The sequence below is a fragment of the Malaya genurostris genome, chromosome 3, assembly GCF_030247185.1.
Source record: "Malaya genurostris strain Urasoe2022 chromosome 3, Malgen_1.1, whole genome shotgun sequence".
NCBI classification, from domain to species: Eukaryota; Metazoa; Arthropoda; class Insecta; order Diptera; family Culicidae; genus Malaya; species Malaya genurostris.
This window is the reverse complement of record NC_080572.1, coordinates 285,890,495-285,909,506: the sequence shown is the minus strand read 5'-3', so window position 1 is coordinate 285,909,506 and position 19,012 is coordinate 285,890,495. Positions and strand designations below refer to the sequence as shown.

Genomic DNA, 19,012 nt, shown 5'->3' with positions numbered 1-19,012 from the left:
TTACATCACTGGGTTGATTAAAAAAGGTTTTGTTTTACACCGTCGCTCTGAATGACAGTTCGAAATTCTGAAAAAGCTTCCGGAACTGCAAGTCTCGGTGAAACTTTTTTCCGTATGAAGAAAAAAAGCAGACAAAAAAAATTGCTACCGGGCTTAAGACGCACCCGAAGTGGTAACCCCATCGACTAATGATGCTCAATATCAATAAAAAATAAATTGTTTCTCAAATTTTCCCACGGGCACGTATGAGTCTTTAATAAAAATTACTAAATTGAAGAATCGGGCGTCTTACTCTTCGTGGCCAACATCGATAAAAGCTGGCTGCATTCCACGAGGGCCTGGCACGAAGAAGCACGTTCGCATGCCAGGTTGGGTGCTTAAGCTAACCTCATTATGTAATAAGAACACACACAATATCCATAAATATTTTGCGATCACGCCAGGCAAACAACAGCTCGGCTCATCCTTTATTTCCCCGCGGTGGCGGTGGTGGTGGTGGTGCGATGGTTTCACTTAGCTCCGACATGGAAAGGAAGTCATGCCGTGCTGGTAACAAAAGGGCAGCGCGCAATGCTCGTTCAAAAACCCAATTTCGGTGGAGCATTTGGGTGCGTGTTATGTACAGCCAAAATGGGTGGCTAATGGGAGGGATTCTACACTGGATGGTGGTTTGTTTGGCGTGTTGAAAATTAAATAGTACCGACACAAAAGGCACGCTTTGGCCCCGAGTGCGGTTTGCCGCGACGAAATTTGCTCGGAACAAATTTCGACATATTTTGCTGCATAGATTATCGGCATAATAATGAACACTCTAAATATGACTTCTCGGAACGTTTTTCGTCTACGAAAGCACTGAACTGGTATCGTTATCCGACTAGACAACGGCTGTGGGCGGCATTTCCATTTTATTCTTTTTTTCTGTTGTTTTTCATTTCGCCTCTAGGGTCTATCAATTTATGAAGATATGATAAGAATGAACTGCAGACTCTGCATAATTTATACCAGCACATTTCGGCAAAGCACCGCCGGACGAAAATTCCAACCAGTCATGCATTAATTTTCATTTTCTCTTTCTTCATTTCACTCAATGCGATGAGAAAAAATAAGTTTATTCTAAAAGGTGAATGTTTTTTCTTCCCGTTCTTTGCTCCCATTTTCGCAGGCCTGGCGAGCACTAATAATCATCAATTATCATCATCCATACCGCCTGGTGCGTTGGACCCAGAAACTCGTGGATTCACCGGAAACAGCAGAGTCAGTAGCAGCAGCAGCAGCAGCAGCAGGAGCAGAACAAGTCCTGCACGTAACCAGAGCTGGCAGCAGCAACATGTAGCTGGAGTGGGAAAATTAATAGACAATAAACTACGGGACAAACTACTTTCTTTCGTTGGCTCCGGTGACCCCCCCGGGCTGGGGAGGAGAACCAAACGGGAGGATGTTCTTAGTGCTGATAAGATAAATAATTATTACCGCAAGAGGGCTGCCGACGGAGAGGACATTCCACGTATTACCGAAGTGGTGATGCCGATCAGCAATCTAACAGAGGAACGGATCCGGGAGGAAAACGAATTGCTCGAGCATCTGAATCGGTAAGTGATATGCGGGTAAATTGATCCGTTTGAACTGATCAGAATCCGTGTAGGAAAATTTTCATTTCTACTCCCATATAAAAATATTGTGCAATTAGGTACATCTAAGATAAAGATTTTTATATGGAAAGAAATCGATTACCGTTGTCATGGTTTTATGTTTGTTTCATTTTATTTAGTGCAGCAGAGAAAAGCCCACTGTAAAATGAAACTCTTTTGATATCTGTCTCCAGCAGGCATAAAACCTCCTCATCTTTCGTACCAACTGATAGTCCACATCCAAATGATACATGTATCATAAACTTGAGAGGAAAGTAAGCAATAAATTGAATCAAAAAACGTTTTTTTTGTAGTTTTTTACGTAGAAGCAGCTTAAGCAAATTTATTCAAATTTTTTTAATAATATAAAGAGTATTTAGTTGAATTTCTGTATATTAATATTGGAAAATAGGGCGGTAACAGAGCATTCCCCAAAACCTCTTTTGAGAATCACGTTGCGCGGTGAACACTATAACTCTGCGTAGAACTATCTGAAATCAAAAATGTTCTTAAATTTACTTAGTACAAGTTATTTAGGGGTTTGGTACCACGTGGCACCACCGGATTTGTGCTAAGTACACATAACTATTTTCTTTTTTTACGTTTCGCTTTCCCTGATGAGCTGAAAGCGAAACGTAAAAAAAGAAAATAGTTATGTATACTCAGCACAAATCCGGTACCCACGTGGTACCAAACCCCTAAATAACTACTATCTGTTGACGGCCAGAACGTCGTCACTTAGTTTCGTTTCTTTCGGCACGTCAGTAAAGACATAGCACTTCAGTGTGATAAGTGTATATGTAAATAGCATTAACTTTACGTCTGCGCAGCGATTTATGTTGAACCGTTAGGTGGCGTTAGCAGTTCAACATAAACTGCTGACGCACTGATGAGCTGAAAGCGAAACGTAAAAAAAGTTAGTTCAAGTTATTTCTTCCCCCTCTTCCGTTCTCAAGTTATTATTTTGATTTTTTAACAATTCGTGGCATATTTAAGCAAAAAACGCGATCTTCGGCTAAATTTTCCGCCAATTTTGAGGTGAAAAATACCATAATATGAAAATGGAAATATTTCCAAAACGTTAGGGGGGGGAAGGCGTTTTATACCAAGAGAGTATGTTCCAAGCTTCAAAAGAACCGGTCAGTGAATTTTGCAGGATCGTGTTCACGAGCTTCAAAAAGTTTGTTCTCAGAAAAACGTGTTTATGAATTTTTTTTTCTCAAAAAGTTAGCAGAACAATATTTCTGGTTACTTAGACTGAATTTCATTGATTGATTTGAAATTTTGACACAATATTTTTGAAATATTAAACTATAATACAATGTAAAAAAAAACGATTTTCGAGACTGCCTATCTCTCAATCGTTTAATTGGCGTGTTTTTAACCAATTTTTGTTTTCAAATAGATGTAGTCGAAAAATGACAAATTCTACAAAAAAGTGTTGTATGAGAGATTTTTGAACAAAGGGTATAGCCGGTTTTTCATACAAAAACTGCCCCCAAACAGAACAAAAACTGATATACGCTGTTTAAAAGGGTTTATATTGGAGATGATTTTCCCAAAATTTTAACCCTTTAACTGCCATATCGGTGGAGTTAGGGTGGTTCTTCTGATTTTCATATTATTTATATTTTTCAAAAACCTCTTTAGCAAAAAAATTGAAAAAAAAACAGGAATATCTCTGATCAGTTTCAGAACTTTTCAAAATGTATTTCATGTGAAAAAAAAGTTCAAAAATTTTTTTTCGATTTTTTAATCGCACTTGCGCATCTAGATTTTACATCAAAAATAAATATTTTATGAATACATTACGCTGAATTTTTTTTCTGGTCGTCAAATGGTGAGATAACTAAGTCCTCACAAGTCCCTATCTCATGCCTCCCCGAGCGTCTATGATGACATTTGGTCAATAGAACGGCGTCGACTGGGTGCTATCGCCTTCTGCGTTAGTAGCAGAATGAGAGGGTGCGAAATGGCTTGTAGGTTGAAGCCCATCCTAAAGTGCAGTGTTTATCATAGTATATTACAACATATAATTGTGTTGTTTATTACATCATGTATTATTATTATTATTTTTATTAGAAGAGCGTAACTTACACTGCGATATTACCTGTTATATTGTATCATAGCATATTATTTCATATATTATCGTCTTACACTATTTTATGTTATTATATACTATGTTGTATGGTATTATACTGCATTGCATTATATCATATTATATTGTATTCTATTGTATTGTGTTATATTGTATTGCATTATGTTGTATTATATTATATTATATTATATTATAGGTTTTATTATTAGTAGTACTACGTACCTCTGCGCAAAATATAAATTTGTTTTCCTTATAAGTTATCATTTTTAAAGTAACTTTCAACTAAATATCGTCAAAAGCTGAGCTTCATGCCTACACGTGTGTCTGTGGTGACAAATGGTCGATGGAATGCGTTGATGGCAGAATGAGAGGATGAGAAATGACATATAAATTCAAGTAATATAATATCATAGCATATCGCAATCATTTTATTTATTCTATTATTTATTATATAATTCATTGCACTATATTATATTGTTTTTTATTGTTATTTTCATTATTATATTTATTGTTATTATTATTAATTTGTCATCAATAATAATAACATATATTATTTTTATAGATGTGGATATTATTATTATTATTAGAAGAGAAATATTCTACTTCCTGCAGTATTGCGAAGATAGAAGAGCATAACTGACACTACATTAACTGTTATTTTATATCATTGTATTATATTATATTAAATTAAAATATATTATATTATATTATGTTATATTATATTATTTTGTAATCTATTATATCATTTTATGTTATATTAATTTCATTACACTATGTTTCATTGTATTTATCAATATAAAACATTTTGCACGGAGGCGTAAAGGGGAGGGAGCATCAGGGCATCGGACGAATTGATGACTGGACGAGGGATTGTGGATAGCCAGCCCAAGTCACTTGAAGGAAACTTGTTTCCTTCTGAAGGTTTGAAATGAGTCTGACGCGCCCTTCTCAAACAAACCATCAGGCGGGTTCAAGCATGTATAGCGATATGCTTCATCCATGCACTGGATATTATGGTTGGAAGAGCATCTTTTATTCCCGCGGAATACGAGTAAGTGACTCTACTTACGTATCCGCCCAACCCTTTTTGTTCGCTTTTCGGTAACAGCTATAGTAAGAAGGTGAATGGATGAGTCATATCGGGGCTACTGTAAGTCTACCCGCATCCACTGGCAAGTCCTTGAACTGATGGTGGCTTCACTTCACATCACATCACATCACATTACGCTGAATTTTTTTTTCTGATTTTTAAAAAATGTTTAAAAAAATAATTTATTCGGAAAAGCATGCGTCTCCATCAAATTGTCATCATCCGATGGAGAGGCGTGGTATTTAGTTCTAAAATCATATATCACATGCCCTTAGAACTAAATACCATGCGTCTCCATCTACAACTTGAGCTTAGGGTTTGAGTATTGACGTTATTCATAATGATTAAAGAATCTTATTTCTTGTGTTATTTACACACGCCTGGCTCGATTTACCAAGCAATGATGTAGGAAATGTATTAGTGAAGTGCAAGCGAACGGTTGTAATTCGTTTCTAACTTCAACATCTTGCGAGATAGTCTGGTGGTTTCGAGTTCAGTTATTAGCAGTCCTAAGAAATACTATAAACCAGATAGAAATCAAGTCGAAGCGCCTGCAGCATGTTCCGAAGACCCAAAAAGAACGTATTAATTCGCATCGTCGATTTTATTATCAAACAACATGTTTTTTTAAACTTAATATTTTCAATTTTTTGCTATTTCCTGAAGAGGACCCCTTTATAAAACAGTTTCGGAAAATCGTATTGTTTTATTACTTTAATCGAAATATGTATTAACTAAGAATGAATTAGAAACTAAGCTATGTGTAAAAATTGAATTTCAAACGCTTTCGAAAATATAGTACATCGAATTTACTTGCACTTAGTGGCCTTTTTCTGGTGTTTCGTGGAGTATCTCACGTATCAGCTCAAGCCCGTTAATTATGTATCTAGAAGTCGTCTCCATACAGTTCAGACTATGACCACTCTTTGTCTCCATTTGATCGATACACCTTGCTCGCAATGCTTCTCTTTTTCTTGAGCCTTCCGAATCACATTTAGGAACCATTTTCAAATGTTTGCCATCTGTTATTCTGATGACATGCCCTGCCGATCGCAGCTCTCCAATTTCAACTGTACGTATGATAGGTGGATCTCCAAGCAGCTGTTGGAAACCTTGGTTTATACACCGTTGATTAATTTCTTATGGTGACGTATTACTTTTCTTGTATCCTTAACCGCGGTCATAAATGAATGAATACACGAATTCATGAACCTCCACGATATCGTCGCCACGCACCATTATTCGCGTTCAAATATTTTAAAGCCTTTCCCTCTCATACATTTTGTTTCGACGGATTTACTGTCAATCCGATTTCAGTTTGATTAATCCGTCTTTATGAGCTTAAGCCGTTTGACTTTCGCTGTATTGTTGAGCAGATTCAGGCAACTTGGCGTGTGAATAGCCAAGTGATACAGAACGTCGACGAACATTTTACCTTAAAACTGATAGTTTTTTAGATTTCGCTTGGCTTCGAATTTTCCTTGATTTTGCGCTTGGTATCTAGGAATACTTTTTTCTGCTAAAGAACTATAATTTAATTGCCTTTTAGAATTTTTACTAAATATAGTTATTATTTGATTTGAATAAGATGATCTATCAGCTCATGAATAAAAACTTCTAAAAACGTATATTACAACCCAAATATTTGTCAATTCTTTAGTTCTAATTCATGTTTCTCTCACCGAACCTTCCTTATGAAAATTTTTTCTTAAGCTCTGAACTCAAATTAGATGGAAACGCATGGTATTTAGTTCTAAAGGCATGTGATATATGATTTTAGAACTAAATACCACGCGTCTGATATTATACCCGTCGACATTTTTCAAAAATCTGAAAAAATACAGCGTAATGTTCTCATATGTTAAATGATTTATTTTTGATTTAAAAACTAGATGCGTAAGTGCGATTAAAAAAATTTCGAAAATTTTGAACTTTTTTTCACATGAAATACATTTTGATAAATTCTTCAAATAATCGGAGAGGTTTCCCATAATTCCTAAAATATTCCTGATTTTTTAAATTTTTTTTGCTAAAGAGGTTTTTGGAAAAAATAAATAAAATGAAAATCAGAAGAACCACCCTAACTCACCCAATGTGGCAATTAAAGGGTTAAAATTAATCTCCAATATAAACCCTTTTTAAACAGCGTATATCAATTTTTGTTCTGCTTGGGGGCAGTTTTTGTATGAAAACCCGACTATACCCATAGTTACTCGTGTTCGTTCGAGACGTCAGATAGGATATGGCACATAGTGTCATATCCTTAAAGGGTCACGTAAATAGAGTGGACTTTGCATCTGCTTAGCGGTTCAAATTGAACTGTTAGGTGGATATGGCGGTTCAATTTGAACTGCTTTAAGCACTGATGAGTCGAAGGCGAAACGCGAAGAAATCAAATTACACTGAGGTCTTTTTTTATGCGGTCTTTTTTTATGCGGTTTTTTTACGCGACTTTTTTTATGCGAATTTTCAGAGTTATGCGGTTTTTTTTTACGCGAAGTTTCAGAGTTATGCGGTTTTTTTTATGCGAATTTTCAGAGTTATGCGGTTTGCCCTTCTGCGGTCTTTTTTTATGCGAAGTTTCAGAGTTATGCGGTTTTTTTTTATACGAATTTTCAGAGTTATGCGGTTTTTTCTTATGCGAATTTTCAGAGTTATGCGGCTTTTTTTATGCGGTTTTTTTTTATGCGGTACGTAAATTCGCATAAAAAAAGACTTCAGTGTAGTCAAGTTTTTAAATAAAACCAAATAAACATTTTTGATTTGAATAAAACTTTGTTACAAAATAGGTGTTTATGTTCCCTACGTACAGTCAAAAATTCAATTTTTCTTGCCAGAATCGAAAGCTCCATCTCTATGGCAACCCTATGCCATACTATAGGGTTGTTCGAGCTGTTGACGTAGGACTACCCAACTAGTGTCAATATCACAGAAAATATTTGTTTGAATTATTAGAGCATCAGTATTTTGTGTTCCGTATAATCTTATTTGTGTTTGTGAGTTTTCGAAATTAATTCATTTGTGATTTTTGGTTACCCTGTCCGTTTAGTTTGTTAGGGTTGATGATGGAAGATAGTTCATCCAGTACTTCATGATCAAGGTCATCCTGCATTTTGTCGAATACGAAAAAACAGTCGAATTTCTTCTAAAATGTGTCTAGTGAATCGAAAGGCGAATAAAACAAATCCTCGAACGGTCCAGCCCGCGCACATTAAACAAGTTTTGATTAATTATTTACGTGTCGCATTCAGCTCATCAGTGCATTAGCAGATTATGTTGATCTACTAATGCCACCTCGCGGATCAACATAATCCGCTAAGCAGACGAAAAGTCATTGCTATTTACAACGCACTTATTTTACACTGAATGTGCAATATCTATTCTGACGTGCCCCTGACCGAGAATTCCATTGAAAAGAGTTTATGTCGTTAAACAAATATTGCAGTATTACTTTTTTAATTTCCTGTTTAGTTCTGAGGAAAGATCGAGGAAAGGAATAACCACCACAGCATTATGTATTGAATTTAACACAAATATTAATTTATTTACCTATATAACATTTGTCTTAAAGCTGTCTTCATGCAGGCTATTTTTTATTGTTTCTATACAAGGAAAGTATTTATGGTTCATCTTCTGAATTTGAATACCTTCTCGCCTCTACTTTACCACGCCAAATAGGCACAGAACTGTGGATTTTTTTAGCGCCAGATATTGTTTTGGTGTTTCTATACAGTTTTTCAAACATTTTGTTGTATTGTTTAATCTCGCAATTTTTCAATCAGTTTGTTTAACTGCCCAGCTGTATAACTATCGGCGGGGTTGTTGTGGTATTTCCATAGTCGCGAGCAAGACTGGTTCTATTTGCTATTCGTTTTAGAGTACCACCAACAGTACTCCAGGGAACTTTTATATGTGATGTTGCAAAAAAAAATTCCATTCTGCGCTTAATTCATACTTTGACTGGAATCTACACAGACTTGCAAAGTATTTTTCAACGATTTATTAATTTTGAATTTGTTTGACGTAAAGCCGCCATAACTAAGTTCAGTGTCGCAATGACTGAGTGGAAACATATATTGGAGAAGCCAAATGAATGAACGACTGGCACCAGTAAAGAAGGTGACAAGCGATTATAAATACACTCTCCTACTCAGTGTTTGAGCGGAAAATAGGTATAAAGCGAGAAGACTGGTGTTTGATGGAAAGAGAAGATGGTTGGATGTATGGTACCGGTCGGGTCACGACCAGGATGTAGACTATGTTCGATGTACGTTCTATCATGTCTAACCGTGTTTTAGAGCTGTGTCTATCACAAGGTTCAGGGTGGCGAAATGGTAACGCGTATGCACGGGATGCATCAGAACGCAGGTTAGAGTCCTGTTTCCGAGCGTATCATTTTCCGATAAATCATCTTTTCTGTTACTTTGTTATTCATTTGGCTTTATTTATTTTTGTTATTTTTGTATTATGTTTTAGATATCAAATAAATTTTAGAAAAGTTTGTCAATTGATGCAGGTAACCAAAGTAATATGTCACACAATTTACCCAAATTCTAAAGGTACAGGTAACGATTTTAAGATTGATAATCAAAAGTCGGAGACGGTTCTTAGATACAAATTGATCTAATCTTGTATATGAAGGCGTATTTCTCATACAACACTATTTCCGCTTTGTTTAATTTGTATTCGTATGTGTACAGGTTGTATTGATTCGACAAAATATTTTTGTTCGTTTCGTTACATAGCTTCTAGCTAGAGAAAAGATGCCCATATAATTCGATTATTCTAGGAGATGCAAAAAATATTTTATTAAGATGAGTAAAAAAACATCAAATAGTACATATTTTGTAGGATTTGCAAAAATTTTCTGACGGAACATTGCTAAGCACATACAGAAGATCATTTTTCAAAATACTTCACTCACGAACTAGCGCTTTGGTAGAATCATTCTCCAGCGGAAAATATTAGACGGAAACCAACATTGTTATGTGGTGTTGGTGAAAAGCAATTTAAAAATATTACAGAAGAGACAAGAACAGAGTGAAAAAGCATTTCAAGACGAAGAAAAATCTCAACCTAACCTTAACCTAGCCTTAACCTAACCTTAACCTAACCTTAACCTAACCTTAACCTAACCTTAACCTAACCTTAACCTAACCTTAACCTAACCTTAACCTAACCTTAACCTAACCTTAACCTAACCTTAACCTAACCTTAACCTAACCTTAACCTAACCTTAACCTAACCTTAACCTAACCTTAACCTAACCTTAACCTAACCTTAACCTAACCTTAACCTAACCTTAACCTAACCTTAACCTAACCTTAACCTAACCTTAACCTAACCTTAACCTAACCTTAACCTAACCTTAACCTAACCTTAACCTAACCTTAACCTAACCTTAACCTAACCTTAACCTAACCTTAACCTAACCTTAACCTAACCTTAACCTAACCTTAACCTAACCTTAACCTAACCTTAACCTAACCTTAACCTAACCTTAACCTAACCTTAACCTAAACTTAACCTAACCTTAACCTAACCTTAACCTAACCTTAACCTAACCTTAACCTAACCTTAACCTAGCCTTAACCTAACCTTAACCTAACCTTAACCTAACCTTAACCTAACCTTAACCTAACCTTAACCTAACCTTAACCTAACCTTAACCTAACCTTAACCTAACCTTAACCTAACCTTAACCTAACCTTAACCTAACCTTAACCTAACCTTAACCTAACCTTAACCTAACCTTAACCTAACCTTAACCTAACCTTAACCTAACCTTAACCTAACCTTAACCTAACCTTAACCTAACCTTAACCTAACCTTAACCTAACCTTAACCTAGCCTTAACCTAACCTTAACCTAACCTTAACCTAACCTTAACCTAACCTTAACCTAACCTTAACCTAACCTTAACCTAACCTTAACCTAACCTTAACCTAACCTTAACCTAACCTTAACCTAACCTTAACCTAACCTTAACCTAACCTTAACCTCACCTTAACCTAACCTTAACCTAACCTTAACCTAACCTTAACCTAACCTTAACCTAACCTTAACCTAACCTTAACCTAACCTTAACCTAACCTTAACCTAACCTTAACCTAACCTTAACCTAACCTTAACCTAACCTTAACCTAACCTTAACCTAACCTTAACCTAACCTTAACCTAACCTTAACCTAACCTTAACCTAACCTTAACCTAACCTTAACCTAACCTTAACCTAACCTTAACCTAACCTTAACCTAACCTTAACCTAACCTTAACCTAACCTTAACCTAACCTTAACCTAACCTTAACCTAACCTTAACCTAACTTTAACCTATCCTTAACCTAACTTTAACCAACCCTAATTTAACTGCCCGGAGTTGCGACCTATCGAGCGGTATTAGGCTCTCGTGAAGAGAGAACTGTCTCAATACAAAAATTAAGCTTCAACTACAGAAAAATTTAGAAAATCTTAGACTAAAGCAGCTAATGACTGAAAACTGATTCATAGTTCACAGTCAGCATCATTTTTCCAAACTAGTGCTTGACATTTGCGTTGCCCATTTGTATGAGAAGAGTGATGCTAATATAAAAAAAAACCCTTCTTAGTCCACTTAGTGGAATTTTCAGGGGTGAGGGATGTGCACATGAAATTTTCGAAATCGAAAAAATAATTTTGATGCCAAAAGGCTTAGAATTGCATGAAACGTCGAGATTTAGTGTCATCTAGAAAAATTTTTTTTTTGAATAAATCAACTTTTTGAGACTTATCATAAATCATCAAAATTTTTCTGTCCCAGAAAGTTGATTTTTTCAAAAACAAATTTTTTGTGATGACACTAAATCTCGACTTTTCATGCAGTTTTAAAAGTTTCGGCATCAATAAAAAAATTTCGATTTTGGAAATTTCATGTATGGTGCTTTTTCAAGATTGAACATTTTCAAACCTTAAGCGCCGGGCAGCACCTCTTACGCATGGCAGATATAGCTCAAATTTTGCAATAGGACATTTTTCGAGGTGCTTAAACTTTTTAGCACTAGCGCTTTACGAAACTAGAGATGATCCCAAAATATTGGCACCCTTATATGTATAAGAGCGGTAAAAATCAAAGTGTTTTGTCGGTTACGTTACTTATACCATCATATCTCCGGAACCAAAAGTCACAGTCGTTTGATCTTTGAACTTGATCAATGGACCAACAGTAGCTTTCAAACGAGCCTAAGTTTGTTAAAATCGGTTCAGCCATCTCTGAGAAAATTGAGCGCGTTAAAATATCTTCTAAAAGTGCCACACACACACACACACACACACACACACACACACACACACACACACACACACACACACACACACACACACACACACACACACACACACACACACACACACACACACACACACACACACACACACACACACACACACACACACACACACACACACACACACACACACACACACAGACATTTTCCGATCTTGTCGAACTGAGTCGAATGGTATATAACACTATGGGTCTCCGAGGCTCCGTTCGAAAGTCGGTTATTCCAGCAATTCTAATACCTTTCTATAGAGAAAGGCAAAAACAAATATGTTGTTTATTTGATGCTAATACTCAATTAGGCACATGATTCGAAATAGTGAAGCACATGGATCAAGTAGGTTCAATGCAGTTTTCACACAAAACAGCTCGTTGCGCGCCCAACGATTTTATTAGTAATCAAGAATTCATATTTAGCTCTTTATCGGGCAACCCTTGCGTAACTCGATATGAGTGGATAATTTTCAATTCCATTCACAACTGTTTTCTAAATTTTCTCCATTTTTCGATGTATTTTCATTATCATTTATATGGTATATTATAATGGAAGTCGAGGCAAATAACGTAAAAATAGAATTATGTAAGTCCGCAAATCGTGATCAATTCTGGAATATCCTATAGAGATGGTATTCGTACCCAAAACCCGACCCGAACCCGACGGGTACTGGTCGGGTTCGGGTTTTCTAAAAAAAATGTTCGGTGATTTCGGGTCGGGTGCGGGTTTCGAACTAAACTTATTCTTGGATTTTTTTTCTCATCCTGAAACGTACATCTATAGATAATCTTAAAAAATTCTCCTGTCTTTTTATCTTATTTTTTTCTGTACAATAAAATAAAGGAAATTTATCATTTTCCCTTAAAGCTTTGTTGAGCTATGAATATCCGGCAAGGACAAACTTACTGCGGAGAAACTGTTGTCCTTTGTTCCATCTGTTCAGTGGAGAAAATTTTCCACCTTCAGGGCGAGTTGTTCGATCCGAGGTGAATCAAGAGCATGGCGCACACAGAAGACGGCTCCCGTCGCTTCGGTCGGAATGAAATGTGAAACTTGCGGATAATTGTTTCGTGACAAACGAAGCCAAAGCTGCTTTAGAAGACGGTTGAAAGACTAATGGGAACAATTAAAAGACTTAAAGCTTTGTTAAGCTTTGAATATCTTCAGCATAAGTAATAGAAAGCATCAACCTTATTTAGCGTATTCTGCAACAAAAGGTCAACGCTTGAAGTTTACCTAAAATATCCTAGCGTCCACCGGATTTGCTCTTTTCCGTTTCCTGTTGCTACCATCTCTCCTCTTGTTTGTCGAATGCTTTTCAAATTAATGAATAATAAATTTCCTGCTGTTTTGCAATACAGCTAGCTAACGCGATTGGTACTTTTTGTACTGCTCATTTGTTCTGTTTGCGTTATTGGATAGCTTCAGGTAAAATGAAATGTTTTGCCACCCACTTAACAGAGGTTTTTTCACATTGATTAAATATTGAAAATTATCGGTGAAAATTTAAAAATAAATGTGCATTGAATAATAATATTTTAGATTTTTTAACGATTGGAGGCCAGCTGATGTTTTTTTTTCATATCGATGGAAATATTTTATTTTTTCGGTTCAGTTTAAAACTACAACTATTTTCACAATTGAGCTGCATTAATTTTACTTCGCTTCGTCGCTGATTGCAACGTTCGGCTTCCGAGTTGAGCGATTGCCGTCATTATTTTTTTTTTTGCGGTCGATTCAAATGACGAAACTCAGATCAGACTTTTCAGCTGTTTCAGCCAGCTTCGATGCCGAAGGATGCGAAACTTCACAATTAAATTTTGATACTTCGTCGTTCCACAGATATTACAAAAGCTTCCACTACCCCGCAAAATCGTCTTCTAATTGTTCCCATTAGTCTTTCAACCGTCTTCTAACCAGTTTTTGGCTTGGTTTGTCACGAAACAATTATCCGTAAGTTTCACATTTCATTCCGACCGAAGCGACGGGAGTCGTCTTCTGTGCGCGCCATGCTCTTGATTCACCTCGGATCGAACAACTCGCCCTGAAGGTGGAAAATTTTCTCCACTGAACAGATGGAACAAAGGACAACAGTTTCTCCGCAGTAAGTTTGTCCTTGCCGGATCAAATTCGTGGTACCGATTGATAAGTCGAGGGATTAAGCTTTGCATTTTTAATGTATATTATTTCAATGTTTGAACTATTTTCAATCGGTTTCAGACTTTGTCTTTCTTTCTGTTCGTATGACGAATGATTGAAATGAGGAAAGTTGTCTTGAGGAAAAAATAAAACTGAGAACAATTGTTTTGCGAGTTCCAGACCAAAGACCAAAGACCAAAGACCAAAGACCAAAGACCAAAGACCAAAGACCAAAGACCAAAGACCAAAGACCAAAGACCAAAGACCAAAGACCAAAGACCAAAGACCAAAGACCAAAGACCAAAGACCAAAGACCAAAGACCAAAGACCAAAGACCAAAGACCAAAGACCAAAGACCAAAGACCAAAGACCAAAGACCAAAGACCAAAGACCAAAGACCAAAGACCAAAGACCAAAGACCAAAGACCAAAGACCAAAGACCAAAGACCAAAGACCAAAGACCAAAGACCAAAGACCAAAGACCAAAGACCAAAGACCAAAGACCAAAGACCAAAGACCAAAGACCAAAGACCAAAGACCAAAGACCAAAGACCAAAGACCAAAGACCAAAGACCAAAGACCAAAGACCAAAGACCAAAGACCAAAGACCAAAGACCAAAGACCAAAGACCAAAGACCAAAGACCAAAGACCAAAGACCAAAGACCAAAGACCAAAGACCAAAGACCAAAAACCAAAGACCAAAGACCAAAGACCAAAGACCAAAGACCAAAGACCAAAGACCAAAGACCAAAGACCAAAGACCAAAGACCAAAGACCAAAGACCAAAGACCAAAGACCAAAGACCAAAGACCAAAGACCAAAGACCAAAGACCAAAGACCAAAGACCAAAGACCAAAGACCAAAGACCAAAGACCAAAGACCAAAGACCAAAGACCAAAGACCAAAGACCAAAGACCAAAGACCAAAGAACAAAGCCCAAAGATTTAAACATCAAAAATCAATCAATCAAAAATAAAAAAAATCAATGTTCAATTGTTGTTGTTGTTGTTGTTGTTGTTGTTGTTGATGGAATTATTTTATTAGGATTTTCTCACTTCAACTAACACATTTGAAACCCATTCAATTTTCTCTTGGTTGAGCTTCTTGCACCAATTTATAAGCTATGAAGTCGGTGCCTAGCAAAGCCGAAGGAATCAATATGAAAACTAGTAAACCCACATCATTATCAGAAAGCTTAGAAGGATTTGCCATCGTCACATCACATGTTGGCACCGACGTAACTCCATTCGGTTCGTCCTCCTACAGTTTTAAGCTCGACTCGTCACCCGAACACGAGTATAACGACAAAAGTCAGACAACGGAAAAGCAGACCGTATCTCATCGGTGCGTGTCGGAGGAAGCAGAGATTTGATGAATTCTATAATCACGTGCTAATGGTGATGTGGTGCAAAGTAGAATCCGGTGTCACCCCATACGAAACTGAGCACCACCCGGCCGCTACGAAATTAGATCCCTTTTCGGTCCGAACGGGAGCATACGGTTTTACGACTATAATGAACACCCGGATTTCCTTGATTCGAGGTAGGCACCGGCACGGGGACTTTAATGAAAATTATAGCATTTCTCTACCGCAGCTGACGGGTAGGATGGTCCAGACCGCGCGCGGGAAAAACGGTGCGGTGTCAAACCGGTCCCAGTGCATTCGTAATCAATTAGAATTTCTGCTTTGATCTTCGGTGAGTTAGCGGAATTCTATTAAATGTGAATGTTTGAAGGAACCAATTTTAAACATGCATGTTATATTTGTTTGGTTCAGTATTCAGTATATACTTGATGGTATTATTCTACAGTCAAACAAAATTCAAGTCAAGGTCAAATTAAAGTAAAGTTTTCCACTGGGGGAAAGACTAGTTTCCTGCGAACCAACAAACAGCGGTGATTCACCACAACAAAGCAGTACGGCTTCTCTCCTCGAAACGTTCACAATTCTATTGACTAGCTGACTTATGGGACTAGAAAATCGTATCTTTCGATTAGTGACAGTCGAGCGAATTCCTATGGCAAGCAACCACCTAGCGAGTCGTCACCTGATCACCCATTGAAATATTAAAGCTGAGCAAGTTGAGCAAGTTGGTAGTCCATACTAATTTTAGTTGTGTGAAAATTTAAAACATGGCATATGTTCCACTTTAAATGTTTTAATCTGATGTGTATGGCCTGTTTCTGTTACTGTTATAAAGTAGAGCGGTTACACCGGGAACGCCTATACCTCCAAACAATTTTTAGAAAATCGAAAAAAAGTTTTCCGCAAATTGCTGCTCGCCCAGGTACTTTTATCGGCCTTTTTTCGAAACCGTATTTTTTTAACTGGATGTCACCCGTATTCCAAAACTATTGCATTTATCTAATTTATCTAATTCAATTTATTTATTGTTAGATGAGCTTGAATTTTACTGGTTTCGACTGTAACTTGCGTTCTGCTAGCAGGTTCGACTGTATAAATTTAAATGCACCTTTTACCAGCCAAGCAGATGCATGCTTCTGTGGCTCAGTCGATTAACAGACGTACTTGCGATCCAATGATTCTCGGTTCAAGTCGGGGTGGTTGCCATCAGTATTCTTATTATTTTTATTTTAATGAATTTCATGTCATGGAGTCTTAGACACAATATTAAATGTTCTTCTTTGATTTTAGAAAAAAAATATACCGCTTGTCGTACTTGAATAAAATTCAGCAAATCATTAAAAGGACTAGTGCAATTCCATCGCAAATGACAGAGTTTCTTGTTTGTTTTTGTATTTTTTTATTTGGTTCACATTTTGCATAAGCGTTATTCATTGCCAACCAAAACAATATTCCTTATTAACTCTAGCCTTCCTTTTGAGAAGGGACTAAACAAAAATCCCTTTGAATTTTTTTCACTTAAGTAACATTATTTTTAAACAATTATAACTTGATATCTATAGCTTCTACGGAAATGTAGGCAATCAATTACAAGGAAACTAATGAATGTTAAAGAAAGCTGATCGATAGAAATGTTTCCCGAGGGAAGTTTTTTCAAGGTTTTTAGAAAACCGATGCTTTCATAGGAATAAACGTGTGTGAGTAACGAAATATTATTCTCTAAACTACGCTACTTCCTAAATGTAGTAATTTTTGAGATATATGAGAAACAAGTCCGAATAAATGGATGTTCCAAACCCTTTTTTCAAAAACTAGTCTGGATTCTCCAACGCCAAATTTATTATAAATTATTCTTTGACGTTAAGACGGTGCGAGTAGTTGTTTTCGAGATATTTAAAAAGCACTAAATTCACGAAAAATTACTGGTTTAAAAAAATTCTAAGTTCAATAAGGGAGTAACCGCCATATTGAAAAAAAATACCTCCTTTTAGGTGACCAGTTCAAGTATAAAACATTAGGTTACTGTGGTCATATTGTTTTCCATTGGTATAAAAGTTTACTTAAAAGAGCTGAGGCCAGTGAGTCGCGTATAACCACGTGTCTCGCTCTGCGTATTACATTTCTCTCCATGCTCTCTCGCATATATACAAAATGACTCTCGATTAGCCGGTTACAAGTTTGCATAAAATGTGTCTGCATTCAATATACCTTCACAAAAATAGCATTCACTTAATTTTTATCGCGACAACATATATGTTTTTATGCACTAATCGAATCTAAATTAAATTATATAGACATTGTCTGGATAGATTTTTGATCCATGCTTTTGAAGGCGAGATATTCAATGAACAGCGTTTCTAGCTATGCAATTCTTTCAGAAAAAAAAGTACGGGTGTGTAATGTCAGAGACATAACTGGATGTCGTGAATACGAATATAACACGCTTTATTTATGCTTCCGAATTCGAATTGGTAGTTAATCGATTGTTTGAATTGTGCAACTTTCCCCTTTTTAATTACTAGAAATTTAAACGATGCGCCTAGACTTAATTACAGATTAGTTACATTAAACATTCTGAAACGCAATTAAATATTATGAAATAAGCAATATAGTTCTTTATAATAAAAAAAATGGTGGCTCTGAAAAGCAATTTTTATGAAAGCGTTCGTGATGAAGAGTGACGATTTGAGTTAGTTCAGCACGCAGACTCTGAATTCTAAACCCATATTCCAGAACTAAGCTCTGAAACTTGAAGACGATTTTTCGCCATGACTACCAAAATGGGTTGTATAGAGTACAGTAAAGTAAAATGCCGCATAATTCTTTAGGAGTATTATTATGGTTCTAAAAAGAACCGAATAGAAGAAGTCTGGAATGAAGAATTGGATCCTGAGTTCAAGAACTAAATTTAGAACCAATAACAGACTCAGAATCCAGTTTCGATTCTAGAATTGCAATTTCGAAACTCAAATTAGTTCCGGAATACAGTTCATGAATCCAGTTTCAGCACGCAGGCTCTGAATTCTAAACCTATATTGCGGAACTAAAATTTGAACTTCTCGTTACGACTACCGAAAAGCAAATTATGGCAGTCTTCTCGCCTTGAAGGCCAGCAAGCGAATGAGAGTTGCGACCTGAGCGTTTGAGGTTTTAACCACGCAGAAGGTGCACTTTCCGTCGCTGCTGGTTGAAGGTTTAACTCCCACGACGTCTGCTACCATCGAACGCACGAAAAGAAATGATCGATTTTCACCACGGTTCCCCTTTTATACGCATTCAGTTGAAGATATGTGCCTGACTACCTCAAAATCGTCGTCCTTGTGCGAAAAACCCAAGCAAAAGTAAAGAGTTTTCCGCATTATTTTAAAATTTTGAGAAAA

The 19,012-nt window shown here is 36.5% G+C and overlaps 1 protein-coding gene across 1 annotated transcript in view; it reads left to right on the top strand.

The window, feature by feature from the left end:
* LOC131436789 (uncharacterized) overlaps positions 1–19,012 on the top strand; it is a 321,898-nt gene that overhangs the window by 240,947 nt on the left and 61,939 nt on the right. Inside the window, exon 2 of the mRNA XM_058605706.1 lies at positions 1,163–1,589. Within this exon, the coding sequence (XP_058461689.1) occupies positions 1,163–1,589 (427 nt within the window). The remainder of the gene's footprint in view (positions 1–1,162; positions 1,590–19,012) is intronic.